Genomic DNA, 24897 nt, shown 5'->3' with positions numbered 1-24897 from the left:
CACTGGTGAGGCCGCACCTGGAATACTGTGTCCAGTTTTGGGCCCCTCAATACAAGAAGGACATTAAGGTGCTGGAGCGTGTTCAGAGAAGGGCAACAAAGCTGGTGAAGGGTCTGGAGCACAGGGCTGATGGGGAGCGGCTGAGGGAACTGGGATTGTTTTAGTCTGGAGAAGAGGAGGCTGAGGGGAGACCTTATCGCTCTCTACAACTCCCTGAAAGGAGGTTGTAGTGAGATGGGTGTTGGTCTCTTCTCCCAAGTAGTTAACGATAGGACAAGAGGAAATGGGCTCAAGCTGCGCCAGGGGAGGTTTAGATTGGATATTAGGAAAAACTTCTTTACGGAAAGGGTAGTCAAGCATTGGAACAGGCTGCCCAGAGAGGTGGTGGAGTCACCATCCCTGGAAGCGTTCAAAAAACGGGTAGATGTGGCACTTCGGGACATGGTTTAGTCTAGTCTACCCTTAATTGGTTTAGTGTGGACTTGGTAATGTTAGGTTAATGGTTGGACTGGATCATCTTAAAGGTCTTTTCCAATCTATGATTCTATGATTCAAAGCAGGGTCAACTAGTAGGTCGGAACAGGTTACTCAGGGATTTATCCAGGAAGGTCTTGGAAAACTTCTGAGGACAAAGACCACATAACCTCTCAGAGCAACCTGGTTCACTGCTAGATATGGCAGGGGGATGGGAATTTTCATTACATCCAGTCTGAACTGTGTTCCACAAAGGGGTAGACTGGTGGGGGTGTGGAATTAGTGTGTCACAATATAATGGTTTTAGTGTTAGTAACAAGTATTCTAAGCTCTTTTCTACTTCTTGTTACTACTGTCTCTACTCCCAAGCTATAGTAGCAGGCCTTGTGGTAAGTTGGATCAGTTCCTACCAGATTGCCTGTTTAAACTGTCTGGATTTAATTGCTGAATGATAACATGCTCTCCTTCTTGTGAAATCAGCCCCTCACATGAAAGGTGAGAGTTACCCTAGATACATACTTCATAAGGAATTAAATGTACTGGATTTTTGAGGATAGAGAGGAACATAGAGGAGAACACCCAAAGCATGGGAAGAAATTGGAGTGCTAGAAAGGGGAGTAAAGTCCTACTAAAATAGCTCCCAGTGCCATGAATGTTGTTTTTTGTTGAAGGCTTCAATAGTTTTAATTTATCACAAATGCCATTTCTGGTATTTAAACTGGGATGTATCATTTGTACTGCATTATCTTTTTTTGGCATGGCTGTATTAAGGCTGATGAATTCGATGTCTGGTGTTAATGGCTTAAAGTTCAGCTTTCTCTTTTGGTTATTTGCAAACATATTCAATATCTTCGGGGCAAAATTCTTCCAAGGCTAACACAATAGTTTAATTTCTTGTAGCATATAGTTGCATGTTCAACTCACATCAACAGTGTAATCTGCAAATCTGCAGTGTTTTACTGTCTGCATTCATATAAAATTTGATTATTTTAAGCTTAGTTAAAGCTTAAACTAACATGAAATATGAGACAGTCATTTTCAATTTTAAAATTTTCTTTTTAGGCTAATGGATACAGCTTCATCAATATTGATCATGGACAAGCAGTATCTTTGCTAAAGACTTTTCAGAATGCAGTGGAACTCATCATTGTACGAGAAGTTTCTCCGTAAATACTGTGGACTGAGGGGAAAAGCCAGCAGGATTCATTGAAAGACTTATGGGAAACTGAATATTTTGCCTATTTTTATACACAAAAGGAACTTGAAAAGAATTATGATCAAAATTTGTACAGGAAATTAAATCCTGAACTTGTGGTTAAAGGGGGAAAAACCACTGTATAGAACGTTCAAGAAATCATTTTGGAAATTCATATGGTGAATAAACTTGTTTTTAAGCATTATAGCAATCTAAGGATCACTCCTCCAAGAACAAACCTGTGTTGTTTTTTTGTACAGATAGTAGGTTTATTTTTGGATAATTCATACACATTACTAAACTTTGTGCAAGGCTTTGTGAAGCCTTGGTTGTAGCCAATGGACAGATGGCAGGACTGTCTGTCCTGTAGCTGTTTATTGCCTTTATTTTTATTCACCAGATATTAATGTGTTATGCTGAAACCACTTCTGTAGATGTGGACAGGAGGTATGAAATGTTGGCTTTGCTATGTGCACATTGTATAGATGAATGGGTAGATGGAAGTTGGTGCTGGTTGGACAGAATAAAGGTCAGGTGAGACAACTATCTGCTAACTAAATCTGGAATCAAGAAAGAAGAAAAAGTGTTTAGTTCTGGAGTGTATGTCTACCGATAGAAAATGCAATAAAAGCTTATGGTGGTTTTTTAGGAAGACTATAACTACAAATTTGTGATATTCTACAGGATTTGTTTTTAATGTAGTCATTGAATATTCATTTGCCACACGTGATTCATGTTTAGCTGGGTTTTCTTGCATACAGAATTTTTTCAACTGTACTGTGGAAATGTGCCCAGAGGTTTTTTCTCTGCCATGGAAATCCCCAATTTTGTGCAAATGGTGATACTTATCTTTTTATAAAGTACTCCATTTTAACCTTATAGATTTTAAAAATGAAACTGAAATGGTCAGTTCTTAAGGTTGTTGCCTGTAATATATATTTAAACACAAACAAAGTAAATGATGCAAGAAAGGTTATGAAGGTCATCTTGATTTTGTTTGGCCTTTGCATTGCCTTGTTAATCAAAAAGGAAACCATATGTATGGAGCTAGGTAACCAAAGCAAGTTTGTGAAACTTTGAACAGTGATGGAGAATTGCCGTGGTGATATGGAGAGCAAAGGGAGGGTGTACTAACAACCCACCAGTTCGTAATGATGTTTCTTAAAGGGCTCTTCCTACAGGTAACATTAAATGTGAACTAGACACTTCAGAGTCATTAAAGGGTTTCTAACTATATTAATGTAATAGCGATTTACCACAGGCTGCCTTTGTTCCTTATTACTGTATAAAATATTCAATTATGCTTTTATTAATTTTGTTCACCAGAAACATTAACTTTATTTTTCTCTTTCTCCTTTGTAATTGAATAGAGACTGTATAATCTGCAGTGATAATTAATACGCAGTTGTTATGGACCAGGGAAAAGTGCCATAGAAGACCAATAACTGTTTTTAATCAGGGCTAATGATTAGCCTGTCATTGGAGCAATATTCAGTTCTTGCAGTTCATTTTTATTTACATATAAGTTGGTAGTTTGAAATGGGTTGCTTTTTTCAACCCCTGTGTACAAAAGTACATGCTTTTAATAAAGCTAGCAAAAACACCAGCCTCCTGTAGTTTTGGGACAATGAGCTGGAAGAGAGAGGAATTATACATAGCTAGTGGTAATAAACAGGCAGTGCTTAAATAAGTGAACTCCAATATTATTGCACTTCTTTCAAAGATGTTAACTATTGCTTATTCTACTGTGTACAGTTCTAATAATTTTAATTGAAACCCTTTAGCGACTCTTTGTATATTTTAATTCTTTTTAGTTGATTTTCAGTAATATTTACATAGGAAATTATTTTTTTATATATTAGCAGAAATGTGCTGTACTTTGATAAAATTCACTTATTTTCTGTGTGCTGTTAATCTTCAAAGAAAAGAATAAGAAACATAGCTATATAATGGCAGGATTCAGTGTTCCCCTTCTAAGATGTGTTTTGTTGTTGTTTATTTTCTATTTTTTTAACTGAAAATGCAAAATGTTCACACTGCCTTTTAAAGGGAATGCATACAGACAAGTCCTAAATTAACTTGGTCTTCTACATAACCTGTATCTTTGGGAAGGAGAACAGTCCACAAAGCAGAACTGATTCTTTACTGATCTTGGACTGACTTTGTATACATGTTGCATTACGTTTAAATATATCACTGAGGAATTGTGCTGTATTGTATTTTGCTTTAATGGTAACAGAAGTTTTAAACTTAATTTTCAGATTTACGTATCACAGGAAAATTCTACCAAAACCTGTTTGACTCTGGTACAACTGTAGGAGTAGAGATTTATAGCAAAAAGTTTAGTACTTCTTGTGGAAATAGAATACAGTAGTTGGAAGGGACCTCCTACAATGATCATCTAGTCCAACTGCCTGACCAATTCAGGGATGACCAAAAGTTAAAGCCTATCATTAAGGGCATTGTCCAAATGCCTCTTCAACACTGACAGGCTTGGGGCATCGACCACCTCTCTAGGAAGCCTGTTCCAGTGTTTGACCACCCTCTCGGTAAAGAAATGCTTCCTAATGTCCAGTCTAAACCTCCCCTGGCGCAGCTTTGAAACATTCCCACGCATTCTATCACTGGATACCAGGGAGAAGAGATCAGCACCTCCCTCTCCACTTCCCCTCCTCAGGAAGCTGTAGAGGACAGCAATGAGGTCGCCCCTCAGCCTCCTTTTCTCCAAACTAGAGAAACCCAGAGTCCTTATTCACTCCTCATAGGACATTCCTTCCAGCCCTTTCACCAGCTTTGTTGCCTTCCTCTGGACACATTCAAGGACCTTCACATCCTTCTTAAATTGTGGGGCCCAGAACTGCACACAGTACTCAAGGTGAGGCCACACCAACGCTGACTACAGCGGGATAGTCACCTCTCTTGACCGGCTGGTTATACTGTGTTGGATGCACCCCAGGATGCGGTTTGCCCTCTTGGCTGCCAGGGCACTCTGCACACTCGTATTGAGCCTGCTGTCAACCAGCACCCCCAGATCCCTTTCTGCAGGGCTGCTCTCCAGCCACTCCTCTCCCAATTTATACTTGTGCTCGACATTACTCCATCCTAGGTGCAGAATCTGGCATTTGGACTTGTTAAATTTCATCCCATTAATCATAGCCCAATGCTCCAATCTACCTAGATCCCTCTGCAAGGCCTCTTGTCCCTCAAGAGAGTCAACAGCACCTCCCAGTTTGGTATCCTCAGCAAACTTGCTAATGGTGCATTCAACTCCTGCATCCAGATCGTTGATAAATATATTGAACAGAACTGGCCCTATAATTGAGACCTGAGGAACACTGCTGGTAACTGGTCACCAGCCAGATGCAGCCCCATTCACTACAACCCTTTGAGCCCTGCCCTTCAGCTAATTCTTCACCCAGCACACCATGAACCTGCTCATCCCACAGTTGGACAACTTGTCCAGAAGGATGCTGTGAGGGACAGAGTCAAAAACCTTTACTAAAATCCAGAAAAACTACATCCACTGCCTTCCCTTCATTCACTAGGTGGGTGACCTTATCACAGAAGGATATCAAATTAGTTAAACAGGACTTTCCCTTTGTGAACTCATGTTGACTGTGCCTGATGATTGCATTATTCTTTAAATGTCTTTCAGTAGTACCCAGTATGATCTTCTCCATCATTTTTCCAGGAACTGAGGTTAGACTAACAGGTCTGTAGTTCCTTGGGTCTTGCCTCTCACCCTTTTTGTAAATTGGAATAACATTGACTGGCTTCCAGTCAGCAGGGACCTCCCCAAACTCCCAAGACCTTTGGTAGATGATCGAGAGGGGTCCTGCCATAACATAGAATCATAGAATAGAATCATAGAATCATAGAATCGTTTAGGTTGGAAAAGACCTTTAAGATCATCCAGTCCAACCATTAACCTACACTACCAAGTCCACTCTAAACCAATCAAGGCTAGACTAGACTAAACCATGTCCCAAAGTGCCACATCTACCCATTTTTTGAACACTCCCAGGGATGGTGACTCCACCACCTCTCTGGGCATCCGCTAGCTCCTTCAGTACTCTGGGATGAATCCCATCAGGCCCCATGGACTTGTGAACATTCACCTGATACAGCTGGTCCCTTACAATTTCAGTGTCCACAAATGGAAAGTCACTGTTCCTGCACTCGTGGTCCTCAAACTCAGAGGACCAGGCAGCCCAAGGTCTAACAGTATTTAAAGACTGAGGAAAAAAAAAAAAAAAAAGCATTGAATGCCTCTGCTTTTTCTTCATCCTTATTTGTCAAGTGACCATCTTCAACAAGTATTGGGACAATGTTTTCTTTAGACCTCCTCTTGCTATTAACATACTTTAAAAAAAAATAAATACTTGGCCAAAGTTTGTCTTCAGTAAATTAGCAAATTAACTATCTAATCAAACGTGGATTATTCAGTAAACATTGGAGTTTTCAGTGGATTGAAATGTGTTTGTTCCTTCAGCGTCTGTGTGTAAAGTTAAACATGTCAGACTAGATGATTTTGCAGAGAGTGGGAGAAAGATGTCTCCTGAACTAGTCCAACCAGGATTCAGCAGGAGGAGAGACAATATTGGCACTTCTCATTTTGAATGCATCTTAAACTACATTTTGAACAGAATAAAATTCATCAGCAGCCTAAGTTACTCAGCATGGCAATGAGTTGATGCAAACTCTGTTAATTCTTTCTATTCTTAATAGGTCATTAAAGAATCAGTTCAACTGATGTAATGAAAAGATGAAGTCTCCCACATATTTATTATGTAAATATTTTTTACTTTCTTTTTTGGACTGGAGTTAAAAAATGTGTATATACTTGAAAGCATTCTATGAACACAAACATAGCAATAAGCAACACACAGAATCAAACCTTTATGATTATTTTGGTTTTGTTTAGAAATATTACCTTGTCAACAGCTATGAAATGTTTTTATTGATCAGCATTTATTCAACATTCCAAATTTTTGTATATAATTAGACTGTTTCTGAGGTAACACACAGAGAACAGATAATAAACTAATGCTCTTTAAAGCTGTGTGTAATTGACTTCTTTAACTTATAGGAAATTCTCCATAACATGATTTTATTGTATAGTTTCTGTAGACCTTAGTCCTCTATCAATATCTGTTAGTAAAGGCTTATTTGTTTTTCTGGGTCCGTGCATCTCAGTGCCCAGGGGTCTGTTCTAGCTGATTTAATTGCAAGACTAGGTTATTCAGAATAAATACCTTTGTGAATAACCTGATCCTGCAATGAAATCAGCTAGGGCAGCCAGTGGCCTCTCTTCTGAAGAGATGAGTAGTCTTTGTCTGATGCAAATTAATTTTCAATAGCAGAGAGGGGTGGTTAAGTCAACGAGCAGGGTTAAAATTAAGAGTGTCTGGGGAGTGCTCTAATGAGGTATATAAGGTTTATGTAGTAAAGAGCTACTCGAATGATTGGCTAATGCCAAATGAAAGTTAAGTTCTGCCTTACAACTTGGGTTTGAAAGTAAACATCTAAAAAGAAAATCTTATCTCGCCACAGGAGGTGATTTTGGAAAAACTGGGTTTGTCTTTACTCGTTCCACAGAACTGTATTTTAAGTGACATCTTGTATATTCTCACTCCAGTTGAGAAAGTTTAAGAGTAAGTTCACATTTGTCAAGAGTGAATGAACCTAATGTGCTGTTCCACTACAGCATAGATGCATACTTATCACAGCAGAGGTCGTTTAGGTAGTTCTTGCTTTGCCCATATAACAGTGAAGGTTCTTTAAGAATTTATAATTTTATACTTGAACTGATAGTTTTCCTGAAATGCTAAATGTTACTGTTTCACTAAGTAGAATGATCTCCAATGTACAGAAGTATTACTGCAACAAGCTGATAAAAGCATTATATATCTATGAGGCAGTTGCTTCTAGGCTTAGGAACCCACTGTTTTTAATTCAAGTTCTTATTCATCCTCAACAAGTAAGCAATAAAAATATGTGATTTAATTTTCTGTGACATGACTCCATCTGATTCTTACAGTTATGAAGACTAAAGAAAACTAATGATGACTGTTAGCAGGGAGAGGAAGCTTTTATAATGATGAGCTAAGAAAAAAAGCCACTGGAAACTGAAAAAAATCAATTTCATATCACATTTAAAATCATATTGCTGTCTTTGTAGTTTATTTTTGTTTAAGAAATTAAGCTTTCTATAGCTATCCATGTTATTCATTCAGTAGCCAGGGCTTTCAGGTTACACAGAGGAGGTGCACACACCATTTCTGTACAGATGTATGTTCCAATAGTGAAAAGATTTTAAATTTCTAGATTTGTCACATTTTTGAAAGTGAGGGCTAGAGTGTGACAGATGCACCCACTCTGACTGAGTGAACAGTACTTTGGTTCAGGCATCACCAACAAGTAGGCCTGACTGAAATCAGCCTTGCTATGCAAACCTTGAGAATTGTGCTAGGCCATATCTTCTGAGGAGACACGGAGTCTAAGTCACATCTTATCAGGAGCTAACAGTACCAGCCTGAGCTGGGACTAGGCAAAACTACAACTGCTACAGCTGCACACCTGCACGTACACCAGAGGGGTTTGACTATGAGTCAATCACTTTATGCTATAAATATCTGTAGCCCATTGAGCTCTCCTGTACAGCAGCAGGATGCACGGCAATCTCCCCCTTGAGCAGGGATGCCTCTCAAGGTTACTCCTCGAAGTTGAGACCCCTTACACAGCATCTGATATTTATAATGAGGTACGTGACATTTTACATTAGGCCTAAAAGTATATTGTATGCTAGTGACATTTATATATCCAGCTATAGCTTAATTATTAGAAGTGCAGTAAGTAGTAGGGTGCTTGACCACTGTTTAAATCATTGTTTAAATAATCATCTAATCATCATTTAAATTATCATTTAAATCACTGTTTAATTACCATTCAATTATTGCTTAATCACTGTCCTGGTTTTGTCTGGGATAGAGTTAATTTTCTTCCTAGTAGCAGGCATAGTGCTGTGGTTTGGATTTAGGATGAGAAGAATGCTGATAACACACTGATGGTTTAGTTGTTGCTAAGTACTGCTTATGCTAGTCAAGGACTTTTCAGCTTCCCATGCTCTGCCAGGTGCACAAGAAACTGGGAGGGGGCACAGCCAGAATAGTTGATCCAAACTGCCCAAAGGGCTATTCCATACCATATGACGTCATGGGCAGTATAGAAACTGGGAGCAGTTGGCCAGAGGGCAGAGATTGCTGCTGGCTGGGCGTTGTTTGGTGGGTGGTGAGTGGTTGCATCACTTGTTTTTTTTCCCCTGGGTTTTGTTCCTCTTGTTGTTTTCCTTTTCACCATTTATTATTATTATTGTTGTTGTTGTTATTGTTATTGTTATTATTTCAATTATTAAACTGTTCTTATCTCAACCCACAGGTTTTCTCACTCTTACTCCTCCGATTCTCTTCCCCATCCCACTGGGGAGGGGAGGGTGAGCGAGCGGCTGCGTGGTGCTTAGTTGCCGGCTGGGTTAATCCACAACAGTCCTTTTTGGTGCCCAACATGGGGCACAAAGGGTTGAGATAACGACAGATCTGACCAGAGTGTGTTAAAATAAATTTGGTATAAGCGTTCATTATATTAGTTTAATATTCACTGGTCACAATGCTGTTTTATTTCTTCCAATGGTTGTATTATGTAATACCTCACTTGCAGTATGCATTCCCCATGTACTGTTTATCTCCAGAAGTGGAGATGGATCAGGATTATCATCTTACTTTACTGTGTTAACATCGAGTTACGATACAATAATATCACTAGTCAAAAAACTCATTTGGTATTTGTAGTTGGTATTGCTGTCATCTCCGTACCTTGGGCACCATCTCTCGGAAATTAACAACAATGATACTCTTCCCTTTCTCCTTCACCCTAGTTATACCAGCTCTCGAGAATTTTGAATATCCTTGGGATGTTCAAACCAGTATGCTCCTATTGCTATGTCTCCTGAATGTGTTTCAGGTCGTGTTTAGGAATAAAAAAACTATTTTAAAAAATTACCCAGAGATCTGCCCCAAGGCTGGAGAGTCATGGATGGCACGGCATTGGGAGAATACGGGCAGGTAGTTAGAGAACTTCTTCCCTCCAGTGATCTGGAACTTCACTCCCGAACAACTACAGGATCCTGATGAAGTGATAGAATGCTTGCAAAAAAAATGCCATGGTTACAGACATGTAATGAGGCACAATTCATCGCACTGTGCTGGGCCCTGGCTAGTATCTACCAAACACTGCTCGGTATTTGTGGTGGTACATCTTCCCCCTGCCCCTGTTTTTTTTTTCTGTCCTGTTTTTCCCCTTTACTTCGTGTGCTTTACAATCTCAGGAATTCGCAGGCCGCAGCTTTTGCGTAGAGAGTTGGTCAGTTAAGTGCCCCTTAATCGTACCAGAAACTCCTACATGGCTGGAGCAGAGAGCGGCTCTGTTCTTATCAAGATTCATATTATGGCTAACGAGGGGAACGAGAACAAACAGCTACCCCGGACAGCCTTGAAACAGGGTGGTATCATCGCTGCTGGAATTCCAGCAACAAGCCGACCCGAATTGTGGCTCGGATGGAAATTTACTGGTGATTAAAGCCAATCATCTCACAATCCTATAAACGGCAGTCCTAAGTGACGCCCTTTGAGCTCTCCTGGACCGCCGCGGGCCGCACCAGCATCTTCCTCTGATCGAAATGTCTCTCAGAGTCAGCGAAAACTAGCAGACTCCGAAAGTCTGCTGCCACCAGAACTCCATTGCCAGAGATCGACAACGGAGCCTGGGCTGCTGATATTCTTCACTCCTCGAGGCTCTGCTCTCGCCCGTTGAGAAATGCCAAGGCATTAGACGTGAGTATTTCACTAAACTCGAGGGGAATTTTTAACAGGTATACTATTTTCATATATGCATTTATAGTTGTAAGTGTGCATGCATGAATCAATTTAAGTAGTTTGTAGATGTATGATTTAATTTTAAAAGGAGTTTTATATTGCTGTATTATTCTTATAGCATTACTCTCCTAAACCGTTGACCAAGTCTGAGACTAAGACTGGGCCCAGCCGCACCTCGGCTCCTCTCTGAGAAGGAGTTTAGAAAGCAAGGTGGTCCATTCTGAACCTCGTGACTCAATGGGAGGGTCCCCTTTCACACCCCCCCCCCCCCCTTTTTTGCCTTTATTCCATATATACGCAATGCTTTTATGAATCATCTTAACTTGTTGTGATTTAATTCTCTTTTATGTGCTTCTATGTAGTAATAGAGTGAACCTTGCCATCTTCGAATCTGTAACTGTCAGTTTGATCAATTTTGTCTAATCACTTTATTAATCATTGATGATTGAGTGCTATTAAAAATACTATAATCAAATTCTGCAATTCGCTACAAGTAAATTCTAACTTTTACTAAATCAAACTGTGTAAAGTCACTCATTCATAGTGAATCGACATAATCAGCAAGATTCACAAACCTGCATTCATGACAGTATTATAGCACCCTCAGGGAGAAGAGAGGGAAAACAAACTGACAGGCACTGCATCTACACCAACCCTGGCAACAGGCACTGCAGCTAAATCAGGGAACCAACCTGTGCTGGTATCAGTCACCCCTATACACAAGAAGAAATCTTGGAAGCGGAAATCAGCTCATTTAGAAAGGGAAGAGGAAGGTCGTCCTACGAGGGAGCAGGAGGAAGCAGCATACTGTCTCAACGGCAAGGAGGCAGACTACTCCAAAGCAGGGCCACCATGAGAACAGGAAGAGGAAGAACTCATAAATGAGACAGTAACCACCTGATCCCTATCCCTGAGTGAGATGCAAGATATGCAAAAAGATTTCAGCCTTTTTCCAGGTGACCACATAATCACCTGGCTGCTCCGATGCTGGGATAACGGGGCCAGTAGCCTGGAATTAGAGGGTAAGGAAGCCAAGCAGCTGGGATCCCTTTCTAGGGAAGGGGGCATTGACAAAGCAATTGGAAAAGGGGCACAAGCCCTCAACCTCTGGAGACAACTCCTGTCAGGCATGAAGGAAAGGTATCCCTTCAAGGAAGATGTTATATGTCACCCAGGCAAGTGGACCACCATGGAGAGAAGAAATTAGCCATGCTGGAGGTGATTTATGGTGACCTGAACAATGAGCAGTTACCCAAAGATCCAGATGAAGTCAGATGCACACGACCCATGTAGCGGAAGTTTCTATGGAGCGCACCATCATTGCATGCAAACTCGTTGGCAGTAATGACCTGGAAAGGCAGAGAGGAACCAATGGTGGATGAATTGGCTGGCCAACTCTGGCAATACGAAGAAAGTCTCTCTTCCTCCCTCGTCTCGGCCATGGAGAAACTGTCCCAGAAGGTCCAGCAATTCAAAGAGAATAGATCCTACTCCCCACCTGTACAGACCGGTATCTCAGCCATTAGGACTAAGCGCCCCTCTGCTCAAGAGAGAGGATGGAGAGGATACACACCACGGGGAACCCTGTGGTTTTACCTGCGTGATCACGGAGAGGACATGAGGAAGTGGGATGGAAATCCACCTCGACCCTAGAGGCACGGGTGCATGAGTTGCAAGGAAAAACTATTACAAAAGGCGGTTCTCCCAGGAAAATTGCAGCTCCAGTTTCCAGTGAGCAGTTCCCCAGACAGAGTAAGAGGGCTAATTTTACTTCCGAGCTTAATCAAGGGACTTTTGATTCGTATTTACAAGAAGTGAACAACGAATACTATGACCAGTGTTAGAGGGGCCCTGCCTCCAACCAGGAGGAGGAAAGGGACAACCGGGTTTACTGGACTGTGTGCATTCGATGGCCTGGCACATCAGACCCTTGTGGCTCCCCTTGCCTTGTCCTTACCTGGCAGCAGCGGTACCCTCAAGTTTCTCAGAGGGCTCCCAGGAGTTCCCCCTCTTCTACCACTTTCTAAGAGCCTCATTTCAAGTATTTTCAAGTATGGCATCACCACTCCTTGCAGTCCAGCCTCTCTCCTCTGTCACACTCCCTGATTTCTGGCTCTCTGCCTTCTTGTGTTCACTTTTCCTGATATTGTCTGCAAGAACATGGCTTGTATTTCCATATTGCAATTTGAAATATTGCTTTGTATTAAGGACAAGAATTAAGTATAGAAAAAGAAGCAGCTATTTGGCCTAAAAGAGGAGAAAACATGAAATAATCATTACAACCTACATATTTTAGACTACATCAGAAATACTCTGCACAAGATTTTGTGCATTTCAGAAGTAGGTCACACATCCCATTTAAGGGAAAAAAAATCTATTTAGTAGCTATGGATAAATATTACTGAGCTGTGAAAGATTCAGTTAACATGTAGCTTGTCTATCTTAACGTCTGAGTGAGGACACTTTCAGCCACTCACATTTATATGAATACCTGATTAAAAGTTTTAGAGATGTAAGAAGATGCAAGAGAACAAGTATCATGTGACTTGGCTGGCAAGGGTCCCAAGATGGCCAAGAACAGTTCCACGTTAAAGGTCATATTACTGAAATTATGTAGCTTTTCTGCATGACCCAAACTTTTGAGCATCAGGAATTACATTTCCAATTACAGTAGTCTGCAACATCTATTTTTGCAGCTGCATAACACAAAGGGGAGTATGGCTCTGCACTGCATACATTTCATGAGACATGGTTAGACATTGCAAATTGCTGAACTATTTATGTTTCAGTATTGTCCAAATTAATGAAAAAACTGTGATGCAGTATTCGGTGAAAATACCAATTTGGATAAACTTCTTAAGGACTGCCTCTTAATAGAGAAACTGGTAGCAGATGAATCAGATGCTCTACAGAGAAATTCTCATTCAATTGCTGATGTTGATGATTTGTGAAAGAAACTCTGGGGAAAAAAAACCCTACAAACAACAATAAGGGGGAAAAAGCTTTCTACTGAATTATAAGTATGCACTGGCAGAATACATGATTCGAAAGTATTGCGCCAAGGCTCCTAACATCATAACATTTTGGCATATTTGATTGATTTTTGTCTGTAAAAACTTCCACTCACAACAGAATAATCAACAACTGGTTTTGAATATGGAGAAGGTATTTTTGCTGAGACTGTTTCTGCCATTCTTTAATTGAAAGCCATGGCTCCTCTATGGAAAAAGTGAGGAATTTTTAATAAATATTGAAATAGTTTTTAAGAGCTGGTTAGCTGACATAATATTAAGTCCTGGGAAAAAGGAAATAATCATGTAAAATTTTCTCATTTGCTAACTGTAATGTGAAATGACTGATGAGGTTGGAGTTGATGCATGCAAGAGTTAGAAACCATGCTGTAAAACCTCCAAACAATTTTGTTTCTACTGCATTTTAATTAAAAAAGCTATGAAAATACACTTGGTGATTTGAATAAAGGGACTGGCTCTGCAGTAAGTGACGTGTGGTGGTTTTTTAATTGGAGATTGTAATTATTCTATTATAGTGTTAATCATGATATGCTTATATTTTAAGGCATCTTAAGATACCAAAAAGAATTTTCAGCATTAGTACTTACTGAACTCAGTTTGTTTTGCAATAATGTATATTTTATACCACTTTCAACTAAAAGTTATAGAGAAAATGTTAATGTTTATTTGCACTGAGTTATATTCTGGTATATTTTCCAACTTCACAATTGTAAAGGTTCTAATCCTTTTACTGTCAGTGGAAGACTATATTCTGATGCCATGAAGGAGTCTGGGAACTAGAACTACTGGCAAAGTGTGATTGTGCCCAGACCTCCTCATCTTGAAATGCAGCAGGACATGCATGATCAGATTTTTTAAGTGTGCAATCTACCATTATTCATATTTTTTTCTATGTCTCAGATAAAAAGAATTTGGTTGACTGATATGAGCAATACTGATATTATTTTTCCAATTTAAGGCAAAAGAAATATTCTTTTAAATTGATCATGTGAGAGCAAAGTAAAGCAGCCACTTTAGCTGCGACAATACCTGGATTATCTTCCTTCAAAACAATATCCCCAAACCAAAAACTCACTACTGTTGTGATTTTCCAGTTGCAGGTGTTATTATCCAGCTGAAGATGATATTCTATAAACTCTAGTTTACCAAACCAATACGTATGATGACAGTAATTCAAATATTGCAAAAAAAAAAAAGGGAAATTTCTTATCTAATGGGTAGACTGGAACTGTGTTTGTGTGCCAGAGTCAAGCACTAAAATAGAAAGGCACATTTCCTCAGTTTCTCCACTATATGTGAAATTATTTGGCTTTAGAGGAATGAGACTTTGGTTTCAATGTCCTAAATGTATTTAAACTTCTTGCCCTGATCCTACAAACTCTGGCTGGAAGGCAGAGGAAATTCTTCCCAGTGAATTCCAGAATTTTCTATCCAATTCCTTTGAACTATCCTGTTCAGATAGGTATTTTTGAGATTTAAAAACATCTCCCCTTTATGTAGAGTTATATACTGTGACTCACAGCAGGATAAATCTCACAGCAAAGGAAAAAGATGCTTTTTTTCCTCCAGAAATAGCAGGGACCTGAGCAGTTCCAATAGCATGTCCTGCCAGAAAAAGAGCAAGTAGCAGATCTGTCAGCAGACACTCAATTAAATTTACAAAAAAAGCTGATTTTTAACATTTTATTTTCCTTCTCCTATACATACATATTTACACATACTGGTTTTAAAAGTGTATCATAAAATTTTTAGTTTAATATAAACTTAAAAAATTAATATGTAGAATTTTATGCAGCTTAAAAAGAGGGTCTTCTAAAAACCCCTTTTGAAGAAGTGCTTCCATAATCCAAGTAGTGTTGCCTGGAAAACAGATACTAGATTTCATAAGTGACTGAAGAAATGCTGCCATGAAATGATAATTGGTTGCAGAATCTGTTCTCAGATTTATCTTTTACCTACTTGGGTGTATTTTCCCAGTCTGTAAATGGTGGTGATAATTTTCCTTTGTTAATATGCAATTGGAGATCCAGAGATAAAAGTACTATCTAGATGCTATTGGTTGTTAGCTAAGTCCTCCATCTTATTTTGAAGTAAGTTCAAAAAAACCTGAAAGCTGAGCAATGCTACTTCATCTTTGATTTAAACAATTTTATGGGGAGAAGGAAAACTTCATTATAAAACACACTCATATAGCTGCTAATGTGACTCTTATACTGCTATGCTAAATACAACAATCCTAACTTTTTTCATGTGTTTGCCATAAACCAGATAAAAAGCAGATGCCAAAATCTCACAGCCATTTCAGTTTACCAATGCCTGTTTATATAGTTGACTGCCATCCAGAAGCAGGAAGTTTGAAAATGTTTCAGCTGCTGTCATTGATTATGTAGTGTTTATCTGTTAATCTCAGTGTAGGTAGGATTTTAAGATTTCAAACTCAAATTTAATCTGGGGAACAAATAAGCAAACACAGCACTACTAGAGAAATTTTATGCTAGAAAAATCTTTCTAGAATTTTGTTGGGTAGGAATATGAAATTGGTTTCATACTTTGTGAAAAAATAGGTCTTGTTAAATGCTTTTTATTTAATTTTTGAGATTACAATGTGGTGGATTAGGGATTACTTCACAGAATTAGGACTTTGTGTTCTGTAAGATGTTTTCCTCTACTACATAACAGTCTCATTAGAGGAGGAAAAAAAAAAAATGGGAAGGCATATACTAAAAAGAGAGCAGCTACCTGATAAATCTGAAAGGTATGATGAAAAAAGTATGAAAGCAATTTCTAGCATTTAGGAAGAACTGTAAGAGTTTAGAATGAAGTCTATTGTCTATGAAATACTATAAAGTTAACATTTTCTGGTTTGTCTATATTTGAAAGTTCAAGTTGAAGTGATGTGTGAATCTGAATTGCATTAGCTATTTCAAAAGTCCTACTTCCATGTACAGTTTTATTAAAAAAAAAATGCTGAAACAACTGCAGATGTAAGGAAAACATATACTGTTGTTTTCAGATTTCATGTTAATCGCCTACTTTGATGAGAAACAGTTCATGCTATCAGAACTGAGGTTTTGGCCACACACAGAACTTGGCAAGCATCTCTGTATGAATTTATACATTGATTAAAATTCCTGACTGATTACGAGAGGCAGAAAAATATCCTGACCTGGGGCACGTGTCTAGGCAAAAACTGATAAAACAAGAGTATTATCAGAAATTGGCTTGAACAGGCAGTCTACTGTGAGTAGGAGACTGGCATTTGAATATTATGCCTCTTGATTAATTCACAAGAGAAGGAATAATAGTGTTGTAAAAGACACATTTGTTTCCTGTGTTCTGCATCCTCCACCTATGTAAAACATTGTAATTCTGGTTGTATGATAAGGCAAATTGTGTAAAGTTATTGTGTATGGAAATAAACTTATGTAGCAAAAGCTATACAAATACACTGGCTTTTCGTGGCATTCTAGTATTGCTTGTGAAAGAACATTCAGAAGAAAAAGACTTTAATTTTATTTGGATCTCTTCACCAGATTGATACATGTCTATTTTAATAACTCTGATATACTGAAAGATTAAGTTAAACACATAAATTCACCATCTTAAATAAATAAAAAGTAGGATACTTAACACAACTTGAATGCTTTAATGAGACCCAAAGGTGCTAGCTCTGATGGCAGTATTTTAAATGATGGCAGGCAGTATTTTAAACATTTGTACCATTCACTCAAACTTTTCTTGAAGTCTCAATAAGATGTCAAAAGTTCCCTAAATTCAAAATGGGTTATACAATGGTTATTTTAATGTTTGGACATCTTTTTCCCTAAAGACCACTAGCTTTTTTTGAGTTCAGTGCATAATTACAGAATTATGAAAGCCTGACTGAAAAACAGAACAAAGAGTGTGTCATTTAGCATCCTGCAAATATGAGTTGATATTGAAATAGCCTACACTGAATCATCTAGTCATTTGACAACCAAAATCAGCTAAGAAACGTCCATTGGAAGGAGTATCAGTCACATGGCCATCCTACCACCACATGTGTGGTTCTTCCCTGAACAATGTACCTATTGGTCGTCTGTGTTTAATAGAGCATTACAATAAGTCAGGTGAGTAACAGGTGCTACAACACCACACAAAGAATAACTGGTGATTGAGAAAAATATTATGGCAAGTAGGAAAAGCAGTTTGACATACAGGCAAATACTTTGACAGATACAAACTTCTGAGATTATCTGTTTTTGCTGACAGTGATGCAAATTCATTGAGACTTTCATGTACCCACAGAAGGTTTCTCAGACAAAGCTCTTTGTAGACTATCTTACAGTTGTACTTAGGTTGACAATAATATGCTTGATATTCTATATGCTGCTTAGCCAATACAAAATATTACTTTATAAGATTTACTGAGCAATTCCAAACATTGTTTGCTACAACATTAACCAGGCAACTGGCAGCTAGGCTTTCCTTGCAGAAATGATGTTTGTTCTTAATCACATCTTGGTGGAAGTCAAGCATTATTCCTTTCTATTATAGGAGAACAGAAAAACAAAGAAATTGTTCATGATTGTTCTCCTATTTGAGTTAGTAACACTAGTCTCACTTGTTGATCACATTCCTTCAAATCCTGTTCAATGTAGATGTAATTGAGCAAAGCATCTCTGGTTCTCTCTAATCACTGGTTTTGGCAATAACAGTAAGAATTAAAGTCTGTTAGATTCTCTCTCCTTGAAGAATCATAGAATATCTCGAGTTGGAAAGGACCCATAGGGATCGTCAAGTCCAACTCCCTGCTCCTCACAGGACTACCTAACACTAAACCATATGACTAAGAGCATCGTCCAGATGCTCCTTGAACTCTGACAGGCTTGGTGCCGTGACCACTTCCCTGGGTAGCCTGTTCCAGTGACCAACCACCCTCTCAGTGAAGAACCTTTTCCTAATGTCCAATCTGAACTTCCCCTGACACAGCTTCATTCCATTTCCACGTCCTATCACTGGTCACCAGAGAGAGATCAGCACCTCCCCCTCCGCTGCCCCCCTTGAGAAGTTGTAGACTGCGATGAGGTCACCCCTCAGCCTTCTCTTCTCCAAGCTGAACAAGCCAAATGACCTCAGCTGCTCCTCATAAGTCTTGCCCTCAAGACCTTTCACCATCTTGGTTGCCCTCCTCTGGACACTGTCTAATAGTTTGATGTCCTCCTTATATTGAGGCACCCAAAACTGCACACAGTACTCGAGGTGGGGCCACACCAGTGCAGTGTAGAGGGGGACAATCACCTCCCTCGACCGGCTAGCTATGCTGTGCTTGATGCACCCCAGGACACAGTTGGCCCTTTTGGCTGCCAGGGCACACTGTTGACTCGTATTCAACTTGCCATCAACCCAACCCCCAGATCTCTTTCCACGGGGCTGCTCTCCAGCCTCTCATACCTCAATTTGTATGTATAGTCAGGATTACCCTGTCCCAGGTGCAGAATCTGGCACTTGCTCTTGTTAAATTTCATAGAGTTGGTGATTGCCCAGTGAATAAGTGAACTCAGTTCAGGAAAGCACCTTTTATTCTCACAGAATCACAGAATTCCTGAGGCTGGAAGGGACCTCTGGAGATCACCCGGTCCAACCCCACCCTGCTCAAAACAAGGTCAACTATGGCAGGTAACTCAGGGCCACAACCAGTCAGGTTTTGAATATCTAATATCTAATATTCCTGTATTTCGGTTTGTGCCCATTGCCTCTTGTCCTGTCATTGGACACCACTGAGAAGAGTCTAGCTGTCTTGTCTACACTCTTCCATCTGGTACTTATTCACATTGATAAGAAGCCTCCTGAGCTGGGGAGCTCAGCACTGGACACAGCATTCCAGATGTGGCTTCACCAGTGCTGAGGGCAAGGATCACCTTCCTCAACCTGCTGATGATGGTCTTGCTAATGCAGCCCAGGGGCCTGTTGGCCTTCTTTGCAACAAGGGCACATTTCTTGCTCACATTAAACTTGTTCAACAGGATTCCCAGGTCCTTTTCTGCCAGCTGGCTTTCCAACCAGTTGGCCTCCAGCGTGTACTGGTGCATGGGGTTATTCCCGCCCAGGTACAGGACTTTGCATTTCCCTTTGCTCAACAAGCTCGCAGTCACCGAGGCGAAGGGCTCCGGAGCGGACGCTCGTGCCGGGGCACCCTTGCTAAGGCGGTGTCCTGGTTTCGGCTGGGATAGAGTTAATTTTCTTCCTAGCAGCAGGCATAGTGCTGTGTTTTGGATTTAGTGGAAGAAGAATGCTGATAACAGGCTGATGTTTTTAGTTGTTGCTGAGTACTGCTTATGCTAGTCAAGGACTTTTTCAGCTTCCCATGCTCTGCCAGGCGCACAAGAAACTGGGAGGGGGCACAGCCAGAATAGTTGATCCAAACTGACCAAAGGGCTATTCCATACCATATGACGTCATGCTCAGTATATAAACTGGGGGGGGTTGGCCGGGGAGCAGCGATCGCTGCTCGGGAACTGTCTGGGTATCGGTCGGCGGGTGGTGAGCAATTGCATTGTGCATCACTTGCTTCGTGTATCATTATTATTATTATCATTATTATACTGTTACTATTAGCATTACTATTTTACTTTATTTCAATTATTAAACTGTTCTTATCTCAGCCCAGGAGTGTTTCTCACTCTTACTCCTCCAATTCTCTCCCCCATCCCATCGGGGTAGGGGGAGTGAGCGAGCGGCTGCGTGGTGCTTAGTTGCTGGCTGGGGCTAAACCACGACAGTCCTTTTTGGCGCCCAACGTGGGGCTTGAGATAACAACAGATTAATCAGAGTGTATTAAGGAGTCTGTTAACAGTTGCCGGTCACGATATTAGTTCTTCTGATCTGCACCATGTTCTTTTTTTTGCAGCACGCGTTAAAGCTTGCTGTCAGTTTGTGTGGTGTGCTATGCTCTGCAGTGATTCATGATCTTTTGCTTGGGAGGCTCCTTATCAAAGCCCTGACCTTGAGCATTCTTTGGTATTTGGGTTTCATACAGAAGTCACTACTGTACTTCGGGTACTACCTCATAGAGAGAGTTAGCAATTATACTTCTTACTCTGAGAGGCTTGTTGTGGAGGAAATACAGAATGGCACCTTTGCTGCTTTCTTCTATGATGTTTCCTCCTTCATTACAACAACTTTCCTGTATCTTGAACACCCCTGGGCAGTTAAGATACTTCTATTGATACTTCTTGGGAATGTAGTTTCCGTTTTGATAAAGGTCAGTAAGCAGTTTAAAAATACCATCCAGAGATCTACCCCAAGGCTGGATAGTTATGAGTGGCAGGGTGTGTGGGATCGTATGCGCAAGTACCTAGGGCAGTGGGGACCTCCAGTGTTTTGGAACTTCACCCCTGAACAAGTGCAGAATCCTGAAGAACTAGTAAAGTATTTGGAAGAAGTATGTTCTCACCCTGGCAACTCCAAAGAGACACAACTCATTGCAACATGCTGGGGACTGGCCCATGCTTATACAGCCCTGTTCAACACTATTCAGTACCCTCAAGGGAAAGAGAGGGTCTCTGGATCTGATGACAAAACAACAGGCACTGTGGCTACTCCAACCACAGCCACAAGCACTGCAGCTACTCCAACACCCACCACAGGCACTGTGGCTACTCCAACACCCACCACAGGTACTGCAGCCACTCCAACCCCAGTGGCAGGCACTGCGGCTAAACCAGAGAACCAACCTGCACCGGTATCAGTTGCCCCTATACAGAAGAGGAAATACACGAGGAAATCAGTTCGTTTAGTAAGGGATGAAGATGAACCAGGGCCATCACGAGAACCAGAGGAGGAAGAACCCATAAATGAGATGGTGACCACCGGATCCCTATCCCTGAGTGAGCTGCGAGATATGCGAAAAGATTTCGGTCGTCATCCAGGCGAGCACATCATCACCTGGCTGCTCCGATGCTGGGATAACGGGGCCAGTAGCCTGGATTTAGAGGGTAGGGAAGCCAAGCAGCTGGGATCCCTTTCCAGGGAAGGGGGCATTGACAAAGCAATTGGAAAAGGGGCAAAACCGCTCAGCCTCTGGAGGCGACTTCTGTCAAGCGTGAAGGAAAGGTATCCCTTCAAGGAGGATGTTTTATACCGCCCAAGCAAATGGACCACCGTAGAGAAAGGTATCCAGTACCTGAGGGAATTAGGCGTGCTGGAGGTGATTTACAGTGACCTGAATGATGAGCAGTTACCCAAAGACCCAGATGAAGTCAGGTGCACACAATCCATGTGGCGGAAGGTGGTACGGAGGGCACCAGCATCGTATTCCAACTCGTTGGCAATACTAGCCTGGAAAGACGACGAGGCACCAACGGTGGATGAAGTGGCTAGACAACTCCGGGACTACGAAGAAAAGCTCTCTTCCTCCCTACAGGCCTGTGTCTCGGCTGTGGAAAAACTGTCTGAAAAAATATGCCAAGAGTTCCAACAACTCAGAGAGGATCTGTCCTACTCCCCACCTGCACGGACCAGTGTCTCAGCCATTAGGAGTCAACGTCCCTATGCTCAAGAGAGAGGATATAGAGGATACACACCACGGGGCACCCTGTGGTTTTACCTGCGTGATTATGGAGAGGACATGAGAAAGTGGGATGGAAATCCACCTCAACCTTAGAGGCACGGGTGCGTGAGTTGCAAGGAAAAACTATTAGAAAAGGCGGTTCTCCCAGGAAAATTGCAGCTCCAGTTTCCAGTGAGCAGTTCCCCAGACAGAGTAAGAGGGCTATTTTTACTTCCGACCTTGATCAGGGAACTTTTGATTCACATTTACAGGAAGTGAACAACGAATACTGTGACCAGTGTTAGAGGGGCCCTGCCTCCAGCCAGGTGGAGGAAAGGGACAACCGGGTTTCCTGGACTGTGTGGATTCGATGGCCTGGAACGTCAGACCCACAGGAGTAGAAGGCTCTAGTGGACACTGGTGCACAGTGCACGCTAATGCCATCAAACTATAGAGGGGCAGAACCCATTTGTATTTCTGGAGTGACAGGGGGATCCCAACAGCTAACTGTACTGGAAGCTGAAGTGAGCCTAACTGGGAATGAGTGGCAAAAGCACCCCATTGTGACTGGCCCAGATGCTCTGTGCATCCTTGGCATAGACTACCTCAGGAGAGGGTATTTCCAGGACCCAAAAGGGTACCGGTGGGCTTTTGGTATAGCTGCTTTGGAGACAGAGGAAATTAAACAGTTGTCCACCTTGCCCGGTCTCTCAGAGGACCCTTCGATTGTAGGGTTGCTGAAGGTTGAGGAACAACAGGTGCCGATTGCTACCACAACTGTGCACAGGCGGCAATATCGCACCAACCGAGACTCCCTGATTCCCATCCATAACCTGATTCGTCGACTGGAGAGCCAGGGAGTGATCAGCAAGACTCGCTCACCCTTTAACAGTCCCATATGGCCAGTGCGAAAGTCTAATGGGGAGTGGAGACTGACAGTGGACTATCGTGGCCTGAACGAAGTTACACCGCCGCTGAGTGCTGCCGTGCCAGACATGCTAGAACTTCAATATGAACTGGAGTCAAAGGCAGCTAAGTGGTATGCCACAATTGATATTGCTAATGCATTTTTCTCCATCCCTTTGGCAGCAGAGTGCAGACCCCAGTTTGCTTTTACCTGGAGGGGTGTTCAGTACACCTGGAACCGACTGCCCCAGGGGTGGAAGCACAGCCCCACCATTTGCCATGGACTGATCCAGACAGCACTGGAACAGGGTGAAGCTCCAGAACATCTGCAGTACATTGATGCCATCACTGTGTGGGGCAACACAGCAGAAGAAGTTTTTGAGAAGGGAAAGAAAATAGTCCAAATCCTTCTGAAGGCTGGTTTTGCCATAAAACAGAGTAAGGTCAAGGGGCCTGCACAGGAGATCCAGTTTTTAGGAATAAAATGGCAAGATGGACGTCGTCAGATCCCAATGGATGTGATCAACAAAATAACAGCCATGTCCCCACCAACTAGCAAAAAGGAAACACAAGCTTTCTTAGGCGTTGTGGGGTTTTGGAGAATGCATATTCCAAATTACAGCCAGATCGTAAGCCCTCTCTATCAAGTGACCCGGAAGAAGAACGAATTCAAATGGGGCCCTGAGCAACAACAAGCCTTTGAACAAATTAAACGGGAGATAGTTCATGCAGTAGCCCTTGGGCCAGTCCGGGCAGGGCAGGATATTAAAAATGTGCTCTACACCGCAGCCGGGGAGAATGGCCCTACCTGGAGCCTCTGGCAGAAAGCACCAGGGGAGACTCGAGGTCGACCCCTAGGGTTTTGGAGTCGGGGATACAGAGGATATGAGGCCCGCTCTACTCCAACTGAGAAAGAGATACTGGCAGCATATGAAGGGGTTCGAGCTGCTTCAGAAGTGGTTGGTACTGAAGCACAGCTCCTGCTGGCACCCCGACTGCCGGTGTTGGGCTGGATGTTCAAAGGGAGGGTCCCCTCTACACATCATGCAACTGATGCTACATGGAGTAAGTGGGTTGCACTGATCACACAACGGGCTCGAATAGGAAACCCCAGTCGCCCAGGAATCTTGGAAGTGATCATGGACTGGCCAGAAGGAAAAAACCTTAGAATATCACCAGAGGAGGAGGTGACACGTGCTGAAGAGGCCCCACTGTATAATAAATTGCCAGAAAATGAAAAGCAATATGCCCTGTTCACTGATGGATCCTGTCGTCTTGTGGGAAAGCATCGGAGGTGGAAAGCTGCTGTATGGTGTCCTATACGACAAGTCGCAGAAACTGCTGAAGGAGAAGGGGAGTCGAGTCAGTTTGCAGAGGTGAAAGCCATCCAGCTGGCTTTAGATATTGCTGAAAGAGAAAACTGGCCAGTCCTTTATCTCTATACTGACTCATGGATGGTGGCAAATGCCCTGTGGGGGTGGCTGCAGCAATGGAAGCAGAGCAACTGGCAGCGCAGAGGCAAACCAATCTGGGCTGCCGCATTGTGGCAAGATATTGCTGCCCGGGTAGAGAACCTGGTTGTAAAAGTTCGTCATGTAGATGCTCATGTACCTAAGAGTCGGGCCACTGAAGAACATCAAAACAACCAGCAAGTAGATCAGGCTGCTAAGATTGAAGTGGCTCAGGTGGATTTGGACTGGCAACATAAGGGTGAATTATTTATAGCTCGGTGGGCCCATGACGCCTCAGGCCATCAAGGAAGGGATGCAACGTATAAATGGGCTCGTGATCGAGGGGTGGACTTAACTATGGAAAGTATTGCACAGGTTA

At 41.7% G+C, this 24897-nt stretch overlaps 1 protein-coding gene across 1 annotated transcript in view; it reads left to right on the top strand.

Annotated features, from left to right (window-relative positions):
* LOC142596568 (erbin-like) overlaps positions 1 to 1644 on the top strand; it is a 108119-nt gene extending 106475 nt beyond the window's left edge. The window contains exon 25 of the mRNA XM_075725750.1: positions 1537 to 1644. Within this exon, the coding sequence (XP_075581865.1) occupies positions 1537 to 1644 (108 nt within the window). The remainder of the gene's footprint in view (positions 1 to 1536) is intronic.
* Positions 1645 to 24897: the final 23253 nt, after the last annotated feature.

The sequence above is a fragment of the Pelecanus crispus genome, chromosome W (assembly GCF_030463565.1).
Source record: "Pelecanus crispus isolate bPelCri1 chromosome W, bPelCri1.pri, whole genome shotgun sequence".
Classification (NCBI taxonomy): Eukaryota; Metazoa; Chordata; class Aves; order Pelecaniformes; family Pelecanidae; genus Pelecanus; species Pelecanus crispus.
This window is presented reverse-complemented; position numbering and strand designations above follow the sequence as displayed.